Below are 22,918 nucleotides of genomic sequence, written 5' to 3'. Positions count from 1 at the left end.
GGCAAAGGCTCTACCAACTGTCAATGCAGCGTGAATGTTCATCCAATTCATCTAATACCTTCAATGTAAAAAAACTATGCAGTCGTCTAGATCCATCTTCACCCTCAAAATGCCACTTCGCCAGCTTTGCAGCATCCGAAAACGCCCGAACACCCTCGGAACATCAGTTCACCAACGTGTCGGAGAGCATAGCTCCGCCGTTTTCCACTCTATTAACAATTCGAATTCGCGTTCCTCATCACAACAGGAGCGAGAGTTCAGCCGTCGTACAAAATGTCGACTTCGCAGCCGCGGGTTCAACGTGCGTGACGAATTCGCTTTCACACTCTGAGGCCACCATTTTCTCTCGCCTGTCGCCGGTGCAAATAAGCAGAGGGAGAAAAATGTAGCGGAAGGTAGCACAACGCACAACGGTCAAGACATAATTAGCGAGAGGAAGAAGAAGAAGACGGAGTACGAGAGAACGAACGGCACAGCGTGTCGAGAGTGACAATCGGACCGATTTTCACCGGGTCACGCGCGCACGCTTTCTCGCACGCGCGCTTCCGAAGGGAAGACGACGCTCTCGGAAGTGCTGGGCACGCGGAAAGGTCCGGTCCCCCTTTCTCTCCTCCGACGAAAGGAGGAGAAAGAAAGTTGACAAAAAGGTGAAGCTGGAAAGAGGGGCCAGCAGCGGGAGAGACTGTGGCTCTATAAAGACGTGCCCCCAGGGCCTGTCTTCCTCGGTACCGTTCTTTCTCATCTCCCTCGAACACAGGACTTGCACGGACGATCCTCTCAGCGTCGGCGCAGCGCTCGCAAACGCTTCACTCGAGCGCCGACAAAAAATGCGGCCTTCTTCGCGAGCTGGAGCCGACGCCTGGATGCTGCTCGTCTTCGGTGAGCATGGATTACCCACTCATGGATTACCCGGGGACCGAAACATGCTTCATTTGCGTGGTGCTCTGAGGTCGGCGAGCCGACTGACAGCAGGTTTGAGACTGGTAGAAGGGCGACAACTACTTGCTTCATTAATATGTCCCATATAAAGTGCCGGCAATCAAATCTTAATCGGGGCGAATCATTCTATAAGGCTCAGAGACTATGAAGATTCGCGAACGCCGGCATGATCGCTTGCTTTATGAAGAATTTGAAGAGGTGAAACTTGTATACTATCCACGCTCGTACACACCATTCCCCTACTTCGCTATCTTTAGATAACGGATCGCAGAAAGTCGTCGGGTTTCGCGCTGTCTGTGCTGCCAAGTGCAGCGAAGGTCAGTGAGCACTTACTTGCTGCACCAATCATCTTGGTGAACAGGCCATCGCTGCGTAATAGACTGTCTTATCCGTGTTTGTGGCAAGTCAGTGGAAACTCAAACCATGTTTTTCACCAGCGCATATGCCCTAAAATAACAAAAATGGTTTTGTCTTAAATAGAAGCTGCCTGTCTATCTCATTCAGAAGTATGAACCACGGAACACGTTGGGCTGCCAAAGACTCTGACTTACAATTTCCATCCACAATATTTTGGGCTTCTGATTGCGCGGTTACCTGAGTTACCTGAGTTCACATCTGCCCCGATTTGAGATCAGTGTATTGTAGTGAGTGTTGTGTCGTGCACATGCGCAAGTAATTCCTAGTTTAAAGAACTGCGCTGCTTTTATGAATGGATGACAAATACCTGTTAAATGTTGAAAGATTTTGAGCCTGTATATTATCATCGCATCGACAACGCTTTAGTTGCAGAGGCTGAGTAATATATTAAATTTGTGAGTTATAGATGGTTCTGAACTGGTGTCGTTTTTGTTGGCATTTAGAGCTTGTAGAAGTCCTCCAGTAGAGGTGCGCAGTCTGCTCTACAGAATAATTAAAAAAAGTCCTACTGCATCTTACTGTATGCCTCCAACCGTTCATAACTCAGAAGCTGCTTTTGGTGCTTCAAAGTGGCAAAAACATTCTTCATTAGACGAATAATCATGTGTTCCCAGCCTGTCTGGTCATATTTGTTCAAATTGCATTTTAAAAGATAACACCATGATGCAATCTGCGACGGAAGCAATGGTTATTTTTAAGCTGCAGTACACTCATGAAAGTTTTACCGTCCTGCTTGTTGCGCTTCCCCTTCAGTCCAGAGCTAGGCTATAGGTAAGAATGTCTATTAATATTTTTCTGCAGAATCGATAAGCTTAGCTTATTTGATGTTCCACTGCACATGTGGTTGCCGTTTGTTAAATAGTTGCCAAAAATTAATGAATAAAATTACCATTCGTGCCGCAATTTACGAAGCTGCATGCTTGAAACTATGGTGACGACGCAATCCTGGCGTATGATTTAGATACATCTTAGACTGTATTATTAGTTTTAGATAATATATTTGGATAATATATTTGATTCAGATTATATATTTAGATCATATATTTTGCTGAGCACACACTTCACCTTTTTCTAACGCTAGGTGTGATAAGCGCTTTATTTACTAATGTAGTTATTTTCTCTTGCTTCCAGGCATATTCGCCGTGTGTGCAGGCCAGAGAAAGGTGAGTGCCAGTGTGGAAACTCGACCTCATGATCAACCTTTTTTTTAAAAAAACTGAATGACATTTGTGCTTCACCTTTGCTGATGCTCCTTTGGGTACGTGCACTTAACTTCTCGCTTAATTACTAATCTCTTAGTTTCTTTCCACCACATCACACCTAAACATCAGCATGAAGTCGTGAGCTGCCAAGCCACCGCATTACATGATATAAAACTTAACATAAATATAGTTCCCTGCGTAATCCGTACCTTTCGAAAGTGCCTGTGCATCCAAGGAATAGGGTGTCACACAAGCAACCCGAGTTGGCAGCTCCTGCACCTTGGCCCGTCACGTGATTTAGTGACGTGACAGAACATACCAGCCAATCAACGCTTGGTCATGTCATCTGCCAATTGCCAGAGGCATGCTGGTGATTTTTCGCTCATAGCGGGGACGTTGGATTCTGTGGAGAGTAGTACCTTTACTGTTATCGCGCTACAAAGCGGTTATATGACTGCATTCCTGCAAAGTAGAATAGTGTCTGGTGCCATCCCACTGACGCCTCATGAAGACCTGCTTAAGCCTCAGTACGTCCGAACTACGGTAATTAATCGCACTATGAACTGAAATTTTGCATGGGGCGTCTTATTGGTGCGCTGTTTCAATGCCAATAGCGCAATATCCGCTTCCCAAAGAACTACATGGCTACCGTCTTTTTGGTACGCATGAGGTACGGTCAAGCATCTCACACACACAAGCTGAATATCAACCTAAAGAAAAGCTTTTACTCATCGGGCAACCGATGGAGATCCAGCAACGCAGGAGGGGATTATACGCCACACCTGTCGCATACGGTCGAGTATCAGTGCAGGGGATAACGTTTTCATTTCGATGAGAGTACGTAAAAACCTTGAAGCACGTGAAAGGGCTCCTCTTAGTGCCGGTCGCTCGCTTAGGCTAATCACTGTACGGAAGGCGTCCGCCGTGTAGATTAGACTATTCGCTGCTCGCTGCGAGAACAGCAAGAATTTGAAAACTAACCTTTTGTCTAACATCTAAAGATTAGACTACTTCTGTCAGCGTATGATTAAAAATATCTCACAGCATCCTTCTTGTAGCCTGCATTAAAAAGTGGCCGCCGCGGCTGTAACTGAACAAACGCCGTTGGCAATAGAGGGCGAGCGCACTAACCACTGATCTGTGCACCACGCCAGGGCTATGTGGCCTCATCACCATCCTATATACCTGCACCTCGGGTGGGGAGAAAAGAATACTGTGTTTGTTACCTTGATTTCTTCGAACATTTCCCACTAATATTCTACACGCGCTATATGCTTATCCACGCTTTTGGGATGTAGAAACACTGCAGATTTCATCTATTTTTAATCCTCTGGCATTGATTACTTGTATCTCTTTTTCTTCTATATGTTTTAATTTAGGCCAAAAACGAGGTATAATTTGTTGAAGATGCAGAATTCGTTTAGGGAGGCTGGTAAGCTCAGATTATATTAGTTTACTTATTGAATGTCATCCATGTGCCAGTGAGATTAAGGACTGACAAAGGCTGGAGCACTCGGAAACGCATTTGAATAAGGCAGCATGATTACGCCTCATTCGATGAACCCCTTATCCTTATTTCCTCGTGAAATGCGTGAGGCAATAAGACTACTCGACAATTACGCCGTCCTATGAGGGCCTAGTTGCCATTCTTTCCGCTCGGTTGCAAGGAATGGAAGGCAATGTCTGTGACGCGTCCAATGACTATCGTGAACCGGTAAACACTACTCCTTAAGTTGAGGCACAGCAAGCGTTATTTTATTCCGTGCACGGAAACATATCCGTGGACCTGGTGGCGAACCTCCGTATAGGTGGTACCAGCTTCAGCTGGCAACACTTTTACGCTGCAGCTGAGGAAATTGGCATGCGCTTTAATGACGTTTCTATACGCTACAGTTTTTTTAGCATTCTAAAGGATGTAGAGGTGGGGGGGGGGGGGGGGGGGGGGTCAGATAAGTGCCTGATAACTTTATTGTTCTCAACAAAATTTTAGTGCAGCTCTGCACTGAAATGAGCATATTGTAATGAGAGCAGCAGTATGAGTTACATGGTCGTTTCTACGCCGCTTAGCGAGCATTTATGATAGTCCATCAACTTTAAATCAGCCTATTTTACCAAAAATCATTGTCCTCCTCTCTTTAGAGGTTTTACTCTTTGTTGCTGCCTTAAACTATCTACTGCGCTGTGGGGAATCAAACGGCGTGGCCTGGTTTCTTTTGCCAAAGTCGGTAAATTCTACTCAATAAGTTCGCGACGACAGGGGCGCTACGCGGCACGAATAGAGGAAACCAAAATAATGAACACTTACGGAGAGCGCACTCGTGACTCTGACTGAACTATTTATTATGTTTCTCTCTTTTGCGATCTATTCGCCTGCGGCTGGTTAGAGACTTGTATTTTACTTAGCGCATATGATGCGATGGCCGACAGTGTTTCTGATCAATTTTCTACCTATTTTACCATTGTTTCTTTTGACACCCGGCCCTGCCAAGGAAATATTTATTGTTCTTATTTTGCCGGTGATAAACAGATATTATTTTGCAGGGAAGGACGTCCGTGACCACAAGACTGATTGGCACTGCACCAGCGAACGCTGATATACCGGTCACCGATTTCCGATGCAGCAATCAAGAGTTCCCGGGCTACTTCGCAGACGTAGAGACGGACTGCCAGGTGAGACATCTCTATCAACCCTAAATAAAGCCGCTATTGGACGATTATCGCGTAAAGCATTGGAAATGTACTCTGCCTATTAATTTAAAGTTATTTGTCCCATTTTTGCGTGGCACGCAACACATACGTCGACAATTATTGGAATAAAATAATTAGTCAAGCCAATACTACACAGATATGGTTAATAGTGCGCGCTCACCGAAGTTCCAGTAGGTGGTTTTTACAAGTTATGCATTTAGAAACAGGTTGGTGTTGTTTACTTGAATCAATGTATTTGCCACTACTACGCCATGATAGCAGTTAATCGCATGTTGCAAGTAGCCAATCTGCAGCATGAGAGGATGTATTTAAACTGCAAATAAAGTAAAAAACTTGCTGCTATAGGTAACTAAATACGCAGGATGATAACTGTGAGCCGTAGTCAAAACGCAAATATTGATCTCAAGGGAACAAGTCGATAGTCTCAGATTAGAAGGCCGCAGAAACAATCGTTTTCGCTTGGTAGTAATATATCTACACAAGAATTAGATCATTTTTAACTTGGCATTCATTATCTGAATCAAATGAAGAATACTAATGCCGACACGCACTGCATTCTCTCTAACAGGTGTACCACAACTGCCTGGCTGATGGCCGTAACTCTAGCTTCCTGTGCGTCAACGGCACCATATTCAACCAGCGCAATTTCGTTTGCGACTGGTGGTACAAATTCGACTGCCGCAAGGCGCCCAGCTTCTACCACCTGAACCTGCTCCGAAACAAAGACAAGAACGGCACCAAGAATACTGAAGTGCCCGCACCGGTGGCTTCGCCTGTGCGGCCACCTCCACCGCCACCTCCACCCCCATTCCCTCGGCCTCAACCAGCTAGCAGCAGCAAGCGTTCCAGGGACAAAGAACCGCGTTCGAAGCCATCGGCTCCCTTAACCTCTCGCCAGAGCAAGCCTTCACCGAAACCAACAAAGACATCCACATTCAAAATCTTGCCCAAAGCACCACCGAAAACGCACGAATCGATTATCCTCCTTCCTCTACTGGCCGGCGATGGTTCCTCCAGTGACAGGGCCAGTAAGCAGACGACGCGTGAGCGAAGCTCTTCATCCCGTGGCAGAGCTCAGATGAGAGTATTCGCAAAAATAAAAGACGGCCAACCAGAGGAACCACGAGTTCGAACTGACAAGACTCAAAAACAAGTCAAGGCGGCACGTCCCAACGAAGAAAATGCAGATCGAGGAAGGCAAGCAGAGGCAAGACAAGCAGAGCCCAGAAAAGCAGAGCCTGTCTTCAACGGAGAAGCTGCTCGCCATCATGATGCCGGAGGTTTCCAGGAGTGGACCAGCATCGGTGCGGTCTCTGGCAGACCTTCCGTTACCAGAGTCCAATTTCACACCTTTTCGGCAAACCCACCGCGCTTTGAGCCACCATTACCCCAGCCTCAGCCTGAACCAGAACCGGTCATTAATCCGGCCAGCTGGCTCGAAGATGACTTTAACCGACAGGCCGAAGCCGGACGCGACGACTTCCGCGGTGAAGTAGAGGACACGAGATCTCGCGAAGATGAAGTGTACGAAAGTGGCCCAGTTGCGCCTGAACCGCGGGGCGTGAAAAAGCCCGCAAAACCAGTGGACGATGTGGTACGCTTGGCAAAGGCGTTGCCGCCTCCTCGACGTCAGACTGCACATGGCGGCTGGCGTGGCAAGAAAGAGGCATATCCGGGCCTCCAAGACAAGAAGAAGCTTTTCTACAGGTTCCAGCCGAGCGAGCCGTTCGCAGGTTACCAGGCGTTGTCCTTTTTCGGCCGAACGCGGGGCCCAATGAATGACCTGAACAAACTTCCTCGGCTGGTGTCTGTAAAGCTCAACAAGGTTACGCGGAAAGAACCGGAATACGCTATCAAGCCATTGCTGTTGTCCGTCAAGCTGGACCAGTCTTCAGAGTTGGACTCGAGGCCCGCGAGAGGTGCGCCCCCGGGGCTTTGCTTCTGCCCGTGTCACTAGTTTCCCCTTCAGCGTGTAGCCAAAGATAAGACGAGAGAGCCTCAGAGCGAAGACCCACTTGGGCAACGAACTCTAGGATGTGTTGTTTTTGGACAAGTTATCCAGGTGAATTTATTACGTAGGAATTCAAGATTGAAGTGGAAAGATTTCTGCTTCAGATTACCTTTTTAGTCGACGTGTTTGAGATATTGCTGGGAGCAATTTGTCGATCCTCGTTGCAACAAATCAGTGAAGAAGGCTAGACGTAGACAGCGCCTGCGGCGTTGCAGTAGTGAGCTTAGCAATATAAAGTGGAGGACGAATCCCAAAGATTGATGTGAACTCATGAACATCTGCATTTTCTCCTTTTCTTTCTAAAAGCAACGTTACTCAGATACAATCATAATTAATCAACGGTCGTTGTAACTTACCTGCTGCAAGCGGTGATGAAAGTTGAATATTTATTAGCCGGCAGAGTAAAGTACTCGACGCTTTAGAAAGGTCATGCGACTGCAATGTCCTATAGCTTGCTATAGTGTTGTAGAAAGCAGCATCACTAAGAGGAACACAAATGGTAATGCAACGAGAAAAAAAGCAACCGCTCATTGAAGAATAACTGCTCGCGACGTCCCAATAAATGTGATATGATGCTGATATTGATAGGTGGGTGTACAATGTGTACACTTTCATATAATCAATTATGACGCGTGAATTCTGGAAGGAGTAGCGGCATATTCAGGTTTTATGATGCATCAAGGCAGGACAGTCTTGACGACAACGGCATGCCAAATATTGTTCACGTGAGATCAAATATTTAATTTCTGCTACCCTAACTGCATTTAACAGTGGGAAAGGTAATATTTGAAGCCTCATAAAATGCTCACTTCACCGAAAGTTTACCGCACAAAAATCAGATTATCATAAGTCAATTTCATTATTGTGGGCTGAAATCCTTATAAACCCAATCCTTATCAAATCCAAGAACACCGAATATGTAATTTGCAAATCAAAGAAATTTGCAATATACGCGAGAAGTAGAACTGAGAACTAATCACATATCCAAAAATGAGCCTAAATATTAACTTTCAGCGCTATTCAGGGATTTTGTTCGCAGGAATTTGTATTCTGTGGCGGGTCTGTAGACTGATCATAGGCAACGGACATGTTCTCAGCTGTGGTGCATCTCTGCTTGCAGAAGACGTCTCCGGGGCTCCTTCGTCTTCATCGCATCAGCGCAGCTGAATGTACATGTACATATAATAAACACGTGATCACAATGCTAGGCGTGCAACATTTTTGGGGCTTGCGCTGCGCCGCAATGTTTGCACATTTGTTAATATCATACTCAACCCATTGTCTACCCAATGAATACTGTTTTCCTTCTCTCTGGCTTCCCGACACCAGCTGTACTGAACAATTTCCTGTACTGGGCTGAGCACCCGACGAAATATACATGGCATAATTGTTGTTGAGAGGAAGTCTGTCCAGAAGGAGAAAGCCAAATATAACATCCTCAGTTCCTCTGATTTCGTCGCACCATCAAACGCTGCTGATAAAATGGAATGCTCTGAGTTTATTACAATAATTAACACGCCAAGTTTGAAAATCATAGAAAACAAGCCACTGTGCAGTTTTCTTCACATAAAGCTGATAGGGCTGCGCAGTGAACTCGATAGAGCTAAATTAATCACAATTGTGACTCCTACCATAAAATTACTTGATTCGCTCTTCTTACAAGAGGTATCGACTGCAAGTCTAAAAATGGAATACTAATTCCAGGTCTCACAAGTGACTGACGATTACTTCAACGTAAGCAATAATTGTGTTATGCGTTTCTTTAGCACGCTGAGAGAGCTAAAGCATCCTGTGAAGATAAAGAGCATGCATTTTTCCGCCAACAGACTTATTCTTTCCTCACCTTCTACTTGGCCTCATATTTCAACACTGCCCCGCGTATGATACGCAGGTAGAAGTTTTGGTGCCTATTGATAGGCACAATGGGTATGCCGATTGCCGTCCTAGACGTATATTCGGTACCGATTGGCTGGCCAACGCCCAGTGCTCAAAAGAGGCTACAAGTAAGAATATAAAGACCTGATGACAATGTAAGAGCGCACAGATAGCCAAACTACAGCTCCTTCCGGTTGACCTGAAATAGAGCAGCGCAAAAAGGTTGCGAAGGAGGCGCCACTTGACTGTCGATGCGCCTCGCCTATTGTTTTGCGAGATGCACGCTCTTTTGTTCACCAAAAGAAACGACGTCCGGAATCTCAAGGAGGCTACCGCGCGCTGCCTCGAGCGCCGGCACTCGCAAAGCCGAAGAACGAAGCCAAGTACGGGGGAAAAGAAAATTTCCCGTTCGCTGTTCAGAATAGCAACTGCGCTCGCAACAAAGCACCTAAGAGGGTAAAAAAATATGTGAACATTGTACTTTTCGTTTGGTGTTTTCGATAAATGCAGCAATCCTAAGACCCTCTGCGATGGCCTGCCAAGAAAATAAGGCTCTTCAGCAGGATCATCTGGATGGCGCGATGTTATTGGGTTCTTATATACTGCGTAATATAGCTGGGCGACAGTCAATGCATAGACCTGTTTGCATTGGGCGCGCCGTTTTTATCCCAACGTTTACGACTTCTGTCCGAGTTCGTGGTGCGGTCATTAACACCTGCGACGCTCCTGCATCGACTGCAGCCAGATATAACCATCCACACTATAGTATTCGAGGCGTTTCCCTCAGCCTTACCGTTATGTCAAATCGCACATTTAATTACATTTCTAAATAATGAAACTTTTCCTATTAACGGCTTTCTTTCTGCGCCACGTTCACGGTGACAAAAATGCTATTTACGCAGAGTGAAACTGTAAATAGCAACGTTGATTTTATGGGAACGTTAGATGCACATTAGAAATTACATCTTTTTGTACCTTGTTTCTAAAGACGCAAGCGGAGACAACAGACCTGACACTAAACCTAACCTTGTTAACTAGTGGCTATTAAACATAATTAAAGCACCACTGGTCACCCATGTCAAGCATGTAACTTTCTCTCTAAATATATTGTGCTTTTCGCGGGAAGGAATGTGCTCGTGGGCTTTTTCCATGCATTATCGCATCCCGTACACACGGACATATGTACGCGCCGGTAATGTATCACGAAAACTTTCCGCCCCTCAAATGGGAATTCTTTGCCCTGCTAGCTGGAAATATTGTGGAATTTTTTTAATATCTGTGATTTTCCAGTTTATAATTTTCAAATCACTTCTATGAGGTTTGTGCAGGTTGGCCCAACAGGAAAGCAAACATCATATATCCGTGATCGAACTTATCAATATACTGCTGACCGCAAGGTTAAAATATTTTTGCAACATATTCATCAAACTATATATATCGTGTATGTATGCATTGAATATAAAGGTAAATTACAGCACATATTGCCAGAATAATTCGAACCTTGCTGTAATAGCGTTAGTTGATTATTCTCGAATGCACCGATGGTAGATGCAATAAGAATAGTCGTGCTGGAAGTTGTTCATTAGCCAATTTTGCACAAAACTGCCACTAGACCCCTCATTTTTATTTGCAGTATGCTTTTTTTTGCATCTGCGCTGATATATTGTGATACTTTTGATCCAAATTTATCTTGGATTCATCCCCTAAATTAAGGCATAATGTAATAAGTTACATATTTGCCGTAAATTTGGGGTTCTATCTCCACCATACCGAAGTATGAATGAAAGCTTGTAGAGATGCGACACCGTCAACGTCTCACACCTGTCAGTGTTTAAGTTTACTATCAAGTTTGTTTCTCTAAATAAAAAAATGTGCAACTACTGGCCAGTCGTTAAAAGCGTTTCAACAATACCTAAAACATTGACATTGAACAAACTTGTTAGAGACCTAAAGTTGGCAAGTTATCTGTTAGTATAAATATGAAAAATACATTCCCTCGCGTTCATGAAAGAGCTGAGCGAGAGCGTCCAATAATCGGCATATCTTTACATCCAAGGGCGAATCTTCTACCCTATTCGTATACTGCGCAACGCACAACGCAGCATTCAACGCAAGATGTTATAGCGAGTGCTCAAACTAAACAATCAAAAAGCAGAAGGCGCAATAAATAGACTCTTATTCATAGCCCACCTTCCTGACCTTCCCTGGTCGTATTGCGGAAACGAGTAGTAATTAACGCAGGTCGTGCAGCCCTACGCTGCCTCTCTGAGTGCTCTTTTTCCGGCTCACACTACAGTATGACCCACCTAGGTCCATCATGGTGTCAAAGACTCCTTTCGCTGAAGAGCAAACGAGGCCTAGTAATGACGATGACAACGAAGTGTCAGGGAATAAACTGACAAAGAAAAAGAAGGCAGAGTAGCACGACAGCGACAGAAGCGAGCTACACTCAACTTGCCACAGCAGAAATGATACCCTTTTCATCAAAATACAAGAAGCGATCGTTCGACGCCCTCACTTACGTCAAGCCCAGCCGCCGCGACGTGCAGCAGGGGTCATGGCAGCCGGAAACGTGGGAAGTGCCCGAAAGGCAGAGGTTCGAAAGGGACACTGTCTGGGTACCGGAAACGAATGCGTCCTTCGTGAATGCTGGCCGAAGAGAGACGCAGCGGGTTCTCTTCAGCACCAAGCCCGAGGCGACGCGAGATGCGCACTGGCCTGGATACCGCCAGAACTTCGCTGACACTGTCTGTTTGAATCGGCCGGTGAGTCCAATGCGGCGCCCATTCCGGCCTCTGGAATCGAGCTCGGACGACTTCTATGGGACCACCGAAAACTCGTCGTCCTACTGTGACAGTCGTTTCTCCAGCGAATGCGCCACCGTGGTGAGGGCGACTGGCCAACAAACGTTCAAGTAAGTGTTAAGTGTTGAGGTAGGAGGTTGGTGAGATCGCTACGGGCGTGAGGTTGGTAAAGAGACCTCACTTTTATTGATTCAATAGAACAACAAAGCTGTGGCGTCCGCCTTCTTCGACTGAGGAGCTGATTACAGATGATATTTAGACGTCACTAGTTGCAATCAGCAGTGCACGGCTCCCATATTCAGTTTCATTTCTGCCTTTGTTAAGAGTAGCCGAGCGCCAACTTCCTCGTCATAACGATGAACTCTTAACAATTCATAAGAATAGGAAAGCGTCCCATTGAAAGAGATTTTCTAAATAGGCTGTACGAGCAGAAAAGCGCTCCGCACAGCCAGCGTACAATACAATACAATATCAGTCAGTTGTACTCCCCTCAGAAGCGGACCTTCCATTTGAAAATATGGAAGCCGAGGGTGCATACCGTGTTATAAGCATTGCCCGTCGCGACCCTTCTCCATGGCTTCATGAAATGGCGGGGACGGAAACCGCACGGAAGTGTTTACGCCACTTTGGAAGCAGCTTTCTGTCTGAATAATGTGTGTAGCAATTCTTTTGAAAGGTGTTATTGCATTGCCATTTCGCCTTTATCAGCTCTGCGTGGTATGTTGTACCGTGCAAGCTTCCTGCATTTTCATGGTATAGCGGGCTCTGCCTGCCGACTATGGCAAAGCAGCGCATGGGCAGGAATGCAGAGTGCCTGAACCTTGATCTTCACTTAAAGCAAACCTAAACTCGACCCACAGCCGCCACACCTCCATTACAATAAGCATTAGGGAGATAACGTGTCAAGGGTAGCTACTACTCAGCATCTCCCAGGAGCACCAAACGAAACACAGAGCATAGGTGAAAAAATGCCTCACTGTTGAGATTTCTACTCTACTTATTTCATGTTCCTTATTATCTTTATTTTGCTTTGTGGTGTTGAAAACATGCGAATTCTCGGTTGTTGAGCACTAAAATGTTAACATGTACTTTATATTAGAACTATATTTTTAAGTACGGCAGTATTGCCTACGTTCGCGAAAAGTTCCAGAAAAATCATTACTGCCATACTGCGTCATGCAAGCGCGAGCAATTATTTCCCTAAAAAAGCAGATAACAAAAATTACTCCCCCACTCCCGGCCTCTAAATTCAGGAACGAAGACTCCTCATCGGTCGCGACGGCTCATGCGACGTGGACGGCGTCCTTGTCCTCCAATCTGGAGGAATCCAGTTCTGCGCGGAACGAGGCCTTCACCAGCGGAGATTTCAGCGGCAGCAGCAGCCAGGATGAGGGCACACGGCCCCGTTTATCGAACCAGCTCTGCCTGCCAATCATCGGGCTGGCGATGCTCACCTCGCTGCTTCTGCTCTCCGCTGTCACCACCGTGCTCAAGATGAACGGGGTGGCCGGTCCTGCCGCTGCCGCCAGCCAGCCACTCCAATCAACCTCGCGCGACTTGGCTGTCCACGAGATAGTAGCATTGATGACGCCGCGAGAACTGTTCCCGCAGCAAACGGCGGCTGCGGTCTTGCCAAAGTCGCAGCCGCCGTTGCGTCGCCGTGATCGGCCGGTGTCGCGGAGTGCCGGGAATCAGGCTTCGTCGACCACAGGCGAGGACGAATTCCCGACAGGGGGCGCGACCACGGATTTCTTCGATGCCTCTGCCGTGGCCTTGGTGGGAAACTTGCAGCGCGAGGCCCATCGTGCCAATAAGCGAATAACGGATGGCTTCGAAACGTCATCTGCCTCGTCGGCTGCACTCGTGAGTATACTGGGGTTTCTTGAGTACGAGGCGAAATGGATTTCGCGGTTTTCTTCCCGGTATGCTTGAATGTATTTATGGTCATTATCTAGACATTTATTTCAGAATCCGTATAAGTGACACCTATTAGGCGCGGAGAAAGGGTCGTTTATTTTTATTTTTGCGAGAAGGTGATCCACAATTTATTCAAACATGCCCATGTAATGATTTTGTGTCAGGTGGTGCTAATGATTTATTGATTGCAAAGTAATTCCGCGTCCTCCTGACACTGGACGATGGAAAATGTTCTTAATGTATTGCTTAGCGCAATCTCCGGTGTTGCAGCTATATGTAAAGGTGCTTAGGACTGTACCTTTCTAGCTTAATAATGTAACGTATGCAAGCTGCTCGAGCACATTATTTTAAAGCTTATAATAGCCTATTTAGAAGGCCACCAGATAATAACATCTTTTCAGCATATCTTTCGAAAAGAAATTTCGACAGTCACAGAACTAATTTAACTACACGTGACATACTGTTCGCTATTGATCAACAGTAACGAATTAATTTTTTTTTTTGCTTTTCAAAACCTTTCAGCCACGTATCACACACCAACATTATTACGAAACTTGAGGCAACCTTAGTAGCTAACCCCACTGTATAATGAATTATTGATTATCTATCTTGCCGTGCTAAATTCGTCGAAAGCGACAACGAGTTCTCAACAGGCAATGTAGCATACCGTATACCACAAGAAAATGTTCTGGCACTAATATTATTTTTAATTTATTAAATTAAGTCCATTATTTTTCAATATATAAAACCTTTTGCCGACAACTGTGTACTTTACCAGGAAATTATTCTGTCAATGACCGTATACTTTTAAACAATGCTCTAACAGCAGTGACCTAGTGGTGCGAAGAATAGTATACTGTTAGCGTCCAAAAGGCTGCGCGAGTTGGCCGGCTAGTTGGTTTTGAATAATCAGCGCCTTGTGTTTGTATTTTCTTGTGTCTCCGTGTCCCGTCCTATGCGCTGTTCCTTAATTATCCAAAAGGCAGTTACTAAAGAGCGACCAACTTTTCACTACCCATTAAACAACATTCTTCATGCATCGGCCCGCGAATATAAATATATGGGCACAACACTGACCTCTGACCTCAGGTGGAATTCTCATGTTAACAACGCCACATCAAGAGCGTTAAAATGGTTCATTTTTGTACAGAAACGTCTCAAATAGCACCATCTGAAACACATTTACTTGCACATAAAACATTTTTCAGGTCAGTTCTACAATATGTTATCGCTGTGTGGTTTCCTTTCACTAACTATCTGATTAAACAGTTATGAGGAGTGAAGAAGAAGAGAGTGAGATGTAGAGGTACATTTAACCAACATAGATTACCAGACCCGCCAACAGAACTACTGGTACACACAGGACTACTAACCCTTAAAAACAAAGAAAAACTGGAGTTCCTTAAAATCGTGTACCAATTCATACGCAGTCAATTATATTATTCGACACTTCAAAATACGTATCAAATCACAAATCCGGCAAACACGTAATAACCTCATACACACACTAGACGACTTTTTGTTCCGTACTGTCTTTTCCAAATATGGGTACTTTGCTTGAATGGAATGGAACACTCTGAACACGTCCATTGTTAGTAGTACAAGATTTAAATGCTTCTATCGCACTTGCTGAAAACGAATTAATTACATCTCAGTAATTATTGCGTTCTTATTTCCTTACGAATTTGTTCCCTGCCTTCTTATCTCCCTTGCGGTATAACAATTTGTCCGACTAATTCTTGTCACATGCTCCTCATTCTAGTTTGGCTCCTATATGTATTCGCTATTGTGCGATTTGGTGTAATGCTTCATATGTACTTTGAGCAGTCATCATTGCCATATTTGTACCTCGCATTTCTTTTGAATGCCCCCTTTGTTACGATCTCTGAAGAAATTGGCAGTATCAAATAAATAAATGAATAAATAAATAAATAAATATGCAGCATTCTAGCAAATATGGTGAAGGTGTATCCTCTGCCTCTTCCACTGGAGCCCTCAAGAGTAGGTATAAGCGCGATTCTGCACTTAAACAGGCGCGAAAGTACATTCAAGTATTTATTAGTTCTTGTAACAGCGAAGGCATCCAACAGACATAGGATTCTGCGACAAACGTTATAACTGTCATCTTCCCTTGAAGAGCTCGAAATGCAAGACATTATATGCCTAACATATAGGCTTTGAGCTTACATTATTATATATGCATTTAAGGTGTAAAACAAATCGAGGGAAAATGTTTAACTCCATATCTCGGGAAGATATTTGCCGCGGCGACATGGATTACACTTCTACAGTGATAAACAATTAAAAGTGATAATAAGATTGATAAAGGAGTATTCCCCTTTTTGCGTTCCATATTTAGCGCTTTTATTTTCAACACGAACTACCCTTAGCTTTGCAACGCACTTTATGAAGGTAGTTTTCTTTTTTTTTTTTTTTCGACATGCTGAATTTATAACAATTTAATATAAGCGGTCCTGCATTGCCATAAACACGATTTTGTTGCAATGGTGACCGATCCTTTACCGAGATATTCATTGATGCTTTCTTATGCGCATTGATGCTTTAATTTAATATTACCCCTGACTGAACAGCTCGTTTTCAACGAAACAAAATCAAATTAAACGCAAATTGAAAGAAAGCGCTACATTCAGGTGCAATTATTTGATAAATGATGGCAAAGTTTTTAAGACCTCGCCTGTTGCACCCAGCCTCAATATGGTGTGACGTCTACGTTCATCGAGCGACACTATATTTAAAATAGATTACTGTATTTGTCAGTATTCGCGCGCAAAATTAGGTGGCTGTTCTTAGCCGTAAAAGCAAAAAGTACCGTTCTCTGTGATGAAGGTTTTGATTGAAAAATCCCACGTTGCGGACTCGACACGGGTCTTGTGTATAAGGAGTGACAGCGAGCTGCAGGTGTGCTTACAGGCAGTTTAACGAAAAGCTTTGTTTGCCATACGTTGCTTGTCCTAATAGTCAACCATCAATCAAAAAGCCACATGAATTGGAAAGTAGCAGCACTGAAGCAGCTTTTTCAGCATTAATGCTAGAGATATAACGATCCTGGAATCCTATTTCAACTCTCCAGCTAAGACACCAACTCTCCCAACATGTTTGTTTTTGTTTTTTTTTCTGACAGCTCGCTGCCAGCAATTTTAACCGATGCAGTTAAAATGCGAAGGTAAGTACAGTGGATGAGAATTAAAATACCTTAATGGCCATCCATGTGAGGACAGCCCTGAAACTCTTTCTCCCCACTTCGTGGGAGAATTGACCATTGTCTTCAAGGGTCTTCAAGGGTTAAGATCATTATCTTCAAGGCTAACAAGTGACACGTGAACTCTGGAACGCCTTATCGCACCTATTTCTTTATTTTGAAAAGCCAGTTAACAAAGTACTTTTAGAGATCGAATAGGCGGCTTGAAAAGACGCCCATGAATGCGTTTCCTGATCACGCCCACACCCAACACGGGCACTCATTACGAAATCTACATAGCCTAGGCTCATCTTCATACATGCACCAGGTGACCACTTTGGGCATAGCTGCGTACGGTTCTCATTCATTGACTGCATACCACGAAAGTTTCAGCTTGACATGCCATGAGGGTGAGAGCGCCAAAGTTGCCTATGCAACTTTCGCGGTTTGAAGATATGAGAGAAAAACATCTCTCAGTACATCTGTAAAGAAGATGGAAAAGCTATAAAATTGAAAACGCTGTAATTTAATGAACAGCCAACTGAAGGCGTAAATTACTTTCAGCGCAGTTCAAAACGTTTAAGAAGTTCCCAAATCACAATGCGTCACTTGACAGCATGGAACCAGCTTGTAGAAATCACGAAGATTCCACCTTCCACAGCACTCTTTGGCTGTTTTGTTTCTCTTGTCCAGACCAAACCCAGGTGCGAGGAGCCTTCCTACACCTATTGCTCCGAGAGCAGCCCGGCGTTCGTGTACAGCCGCTCCAGGGATGCCTGCCTCCGCGCTTCTCAAGACACCGCGGAGCTGTGCAGTCGTGGCCGCAACAGGTTCAGCTCCATGCATCGATGCGAGATGCGGTGTATTCTCAGCGGAAGCCCATCTCCCAGCTGCCTGGAGAAGCCGCACTTCGTCCCGTGTGGAAGGCAAGCATGAGCTATAGAATTGGCGCCATCTCCGAATTATCTTTAGGATGCGCCAAGGAAATGAAACACGACTGTAGACACACCGCAAAGCAAACAAAAGATGGGTCTTCCTAAAAACGCTATCCTTCCACGCAGTTAATGTCTGCTCTTGTAACAAACCTGCTATATATAATTTTGTGACCATTATACTCATTAGATGAAAGACCTTAATGTGCTAAAACTGCCTTACCAAAAAGATTCCTGAACTAATTAATCATTTTTTTCTGAATTTACTCTATTTCTATGAAATGAGGGGGGAGAGGGCAGGGGGGTGGTGATCAATCATTATCAATCATTTCCTTATCAATCATTTATCACTCATTATATGCTTATAATCATTTGCATTTATCAATAAATCATTTTAGGCTTATCAATCGCTTCCCTTTCCTGCTTTAAATTTGCTCCCGACGAAATAAAGTTCAGTGACTTTCAGAGAGCCCAAGCGTAACTCTCGTCAGTATCCAACTGAAGCATTAGTAACATCATCTTTGTTCCAGAGCTACAGAAAAAATGCAAATACTCACTTGTCCTAGTGTATTATATCAAAATGTTGGAACAGGCAAAAAACTGCATTATTCTAGCGTTCATTTTGAGTTGAACACAACTACCCCAATATTGTAGCAGCTGCTTCAATACCGACCATTCCAAGTGTCATTGCTGAAAGCAGCGGTTCTGGGGATATCCACTGGCTAGACCTGCGATGCCCGATCATGGCCTACTTACGGTGTTTACTATCGTAATCCCAATTTACTGAAACTGTTATCTACACGCCTTGGTACTATCTCAGTGTCTGTAGCGACTGATATTTCAAGCGCTGAGGTACCGGCTAGTTGGTAATACATTTTGATATTTCAATTTGGCCGCTATAATGGTAAATACCGCATTCTGGAGAAACTTAGGCGTCGGCGTTGCCGCCGTTGTGAGCGAAAATTCACGAATATACATCTGGTAGATGATGATAAACAGGCGACGTCGCCGATCAGTGAGTCGCCGGTCGAAGTCTGGTGTGACTTCACGAGATCCCGTGATATCGGCGTGATGGTAGCTTCCCCTTGGATCTCTAATCAAAAGCGTTCACAGAGGCACGTTCGAACAGCTTGGTTAAAGCAGGGTTTTATATCTAAATTGTGTGGTTTATGACATAACGTGACAGCCAACTATTGAATGAGGCTGTGTGAAATATTAGAAGCATATATTAAGGTAAATAATCAAGCGAGTCGCAGAATATGATATATACTTTACCATCCTTTATCAATCTAAAGTCTTGCATCGCTAAATGTAACTTATAGAATGCTTTCCTCGGCAGCACTGCTTGGAATTTAATGGTCTCTTTTTTGTTTCTGATAACATGCTACTTGCCTAATTTAGTCAAAAATATATCGGGATCAGCATTGTCTGCTGCGACACATAAGCCACTCAAGAAGCATACATCGCAACAGTTCATGCGGCGCATCTGCCCTAAAATAAGTTACCCAAAGCTAAATTTGCCGCCACTTCCTGGTTAGAGATGTCGTTTATCCCCTTGGAGCGAGATGCATGAGAACCGCTCTTACATATGCTGCTTGATTTGACTCCTTATCTCAGCAGAACATGACACTTTTAATTCGTTTTTTCTGGATGAAGCAAGCCTCGCATTCTAACACAGATATTATGGAATCAAGACCGCTCATTAGCAGGCCATGCATTGAATTGCTCCACGAGCAACCAACCTACAAAGCTGTGAGAAGTATTTCCCATGTTTCAGTCAGCAATGTAGCACTGGATATTGATTTTAAAAAATTGGGAGGATTTTAAAAAATTGGGGCGATTGCAAATCAGCAAGAGAAACCACCGTTGTGAGCCATTAACCCTATCGCGTCACACCATTAAAGGCGAAACTTAAATATGTCCCCCTCCCCGTCTTCCTGATTTTTATTTTCGTTTTCACAAATGTGCATCACCCCTGATAACAAGTAGCAGCTCATGACAAAAATTGCATGATTAGAAAACCTTGCTGAATTAGCTATGCAAAATGATAGAGATGATAGTATCACTCCTGTTACGCTCTATTCGCGCCCCAGGCAGGGTTCCACAAATGGAGACCACAACATATGGGTGGTCTCCATTTCCCAGGTATATTTCTCCAGGTATATTTCTACGTAAATATACCTTTACGGCTATTACGGAAGTGCTGTAGCTTCGTATGCTGAAATTAACTCGTGCCTTCGTTTGGCAAGCACATCGTTAAGCTTCAAATTGTAACCCGTGCTCTCGGATTAAATGTCACATTTTCTATCGAGTATGTGGTCCTCTTTCGAAAACTGGAGTCGATACATGCATTTTATTTGCTGATGCGGCAGGTAGTGGAAGTGCCTCTATTTTGTTCTTAGTCTTTTGCAACAGCAATCCCTTTGATGAAACGACCCTTTCAGCAATACCGCGGTATTTTACCGATGTAGGCCAACGACTCTTTGGTCTTAGTTAACCTCCAATTACAACGAATGCAGTTCAATCGCTCGAAATGTTAAACCGATAGATCACTATTCAGTGCGCGACTGATGGTAAGCTACGTTGGAAAGAAAGAACGCGATCGTGTTCCTAAAACGACACTTGAAGCTTTGGCATGGTCATTTAGAAAATATATATATTACACTATGGTATATTACACTATATTACACTATGGTATAGTACACTATGGTATAGTACACTATGGTATATTATACTATGGTGTAATATATATATATATATATATTACACTATGGTCACCTTTTCCATTTGCAGGAACGACGTCAAGTCCGACTTGTGGTTCTTCGACGGCAACGGATGTGTGCCGTGGAACTTTCCGTCGGGCCACTGCACGTCCAATGGAAGTGACGTGTTCGCCACGGCCTCGGAGTGCGCGAGCCGGTGCACGAAACCGCAATCCGCACCGTGCTCGATACCGCAGCCGGCCGCCTGTCGACGCAGGATGCTGCGTTTCCCCTTTTTCGCTCACCTCTCGTCGCAGGACGGCCGCGTCCTCTGTCTCAGAGCTTCGGCATCGGCCCTGCGCGGTCGTCGCTGCCTGGTTGGCGACAACCTCTTCAACTCAACGCAGGCTTGCGAACACGCTTGCCGCAAGCCTTCATCGTAGATGAAAACGAAAATAAATCGTCTTGCGTTTTTATTTAGTTCTTTAAGTATTAGAGAGATTTAGCTTACCGTGATCCGCGATCCGCCACCGTGACCCTCTACCGCGTGTGGGCGGGGCGCACAAGCGGTAGAGGGTCACGGTGGCGGATCGCGGATCACGGTAAGCTAAATCTCTCTAATACTTAAAGAACTAAATAAAAACGCAAGACGATGCGCACAAGCTGATTGGCCCGACGCGGCAGGTGTATGTGCCGACATCGAGTATGTGGCGCCATCTATCGGCGTCGAGGGGATCTGCGTATGCGCACTGAAATGCGCGGTGGCGGATCACGGTAGCGGATCGCGGATCACGGTAAGGTAAATCTCTCTATTAACTGCTTAGTCGTTCCGTGTACAGCTACTAGCATCGTCCTGTCCGAAATTTCACCATGGTCCAGCAGTTAAGGATATTATTACAGCGCATAAAAAACATCGCGCTTTAAACTTCTGCATGGTCTCTTATGTTGCAGATTACGTTGCACTGTGGCGCCATCCTTGGTAACAGCCTGGAAGCCGTTCCGCATTGCACCCCTTTCACACTGGAGCTGCCCTCTCAAGGGCCCTTCAATGCCAAATGCATGGTGCCAGTTATCTGCCTTTTGCTCAAAGTTATTAGGAATGGCAAATTAAAATTCATCGTAATCTGCGTGTATGTGCAGCTTTAGTGACATTTCAAGGAACACTGAGAAGGAATTAGAAACAGTAATTTTTGTACTCATTTGGACAGAACTTAGCGTTTTTATGCCGTTCCTGTACAAGAATTAGATTACGGTGAAGTCATCTCGTTAAACCTCGTTCGGAGGCTGGATGGTCTCATATCGGCTCAGAGTGACGAGATATCGGTGTCCGGCTGGTTTGACTCGATGTCACCTCAAGGTTGCCGACAAAAAGAGTTAAAAGCATTTCATACCAGATACCAGACCGTATTGCGGCAGCAGTGCGTACCAAATAGGTGTTAGGAATTGTTGTATCTGGAGTTTTGGTTTTTGTTTAGTTTTCATAAATTAGCTTTGCGCTTATTTGCGAACATGCGTTATTATTGATATGGGATATATGTAAGGTGTTTGTAACTACAAATAGGAGTCGCGTACGACAAATCTGATCTTCGCTTGGGTCATGCATGGAGTTACTAGCCACGTTACTTTGAGTCTCGGCTCTCCTCCTACCGCAGTTTTGGCTGTATAAATATATATCAGGACTGCTTTACTGACAAATGTGGGGGAGTCTCAATACAGTAGGTTAACAATGAAGTTTGTGGTAAACCTGGTAAAATTTACAGCTATAAAACACCATTTTATTTTTCACCCCCTTGTTTAGCACCTCTTAATACCAAGTGTTCCCTGCAGCTTACACTAGGCTTTGTTTGATTAAAATGGCTTTACCACAATAAGGCCAAGCATATTTAAAGCAGCCCTGTGCTCGCGGACCCTTTGGTGCAAGAAAACAGAAAAAGAAGTGGAAGACGAATGAATCACGCTGAACGTAGGACGCGTCCAAACAGACGCAGCAAGCGGAGAAGAAATGAGCGGGTCTTCGAGGTGCCCTCCTCGCGAACTTCGCTCTCTGAGAACACTGCAGAGTTGATTTCGTTTTGGCAAGGACAGCTGTACGGCGAACAAGACACCGCTCCTCTCACAAGAATCCACCGACCGCCGCGGCTCATCACACACTCGGAGACTGCAGTTCGCCGTCATCCTGTCCGGCCACATGGAACGCGCAGTCACGACGAC

The 22,918-nt window shown here is 44.7% G+C and overlaps 1 protein-coding gene across 1 annotated transcript; it reads left to right on the top strand.

Moving 5' to 3' along the window:
- Positions 1-827: 827 nt before the first annotated feature.
- LOC146207942 (uncharacterized) lies at positions 828-7,224 on the top strand. The gene is made up of 5 exons (XM_084587190.1): positions 828-879; positions 2,488-2,519; positions 5,100-5,228; positions 5,836-6,433; positions 6,488-7,224. The coding sequence occupies exons 1-5, from the start codon at positions 828-830 to the stop codon at positions 7,222-7,224; spliced, it is 1,548 nt and encodes a 515-aa protein (XP_084443316.1).
- The last annotated feature ends 15,694 nt before the right edge of the window (positions 7,225-22,918 follow it).

This window comes from Amblyomma maculatum, chromosome 1 (genome assembly GCF_055883805.1).
Source record: "Amblyomma maculatum isolate TAMU_Amacu chromosome 1, ASM5588380v1, whole genome shotgun sequence".
In the NCBI taxonomy this organism is placed as follows: Eukaryota; Metazoa; Arthropoda; class Arachnida; order Ixodida; family Ixodidae; genus Amblyomma; species Amblyomma maculatum.
This window is presented reverse-complemented; position numbering and strand designations above follow the sequence as displayed.

Excerpts from the sequence above, each read along its gene's own strand:
- LOC146207942 (XM_084587190.1), top strand. The coding sequence starts at position 828 with ATGCGGCCTTCTTCGCGAGCTGGAGCCGACGCCTGGATGCTGCTCGTC. Across the intron at positions 2,520-5,099 it reads TGTGTGCAGGCCAGAGAAAG|GGAAGGACGTCCGTGACCAC; the intron begins GTGAGTGCCAGT and ends ATTATTTTGCAG. Across the intron at positions 6,434-6,487 it reads AAAACAAGTCAAGGCGGCAC|AGCCCAGAAAAGCAGAGCCT; the intron begins GTCCCAACGAAG and ends CAAGACAAGCAG.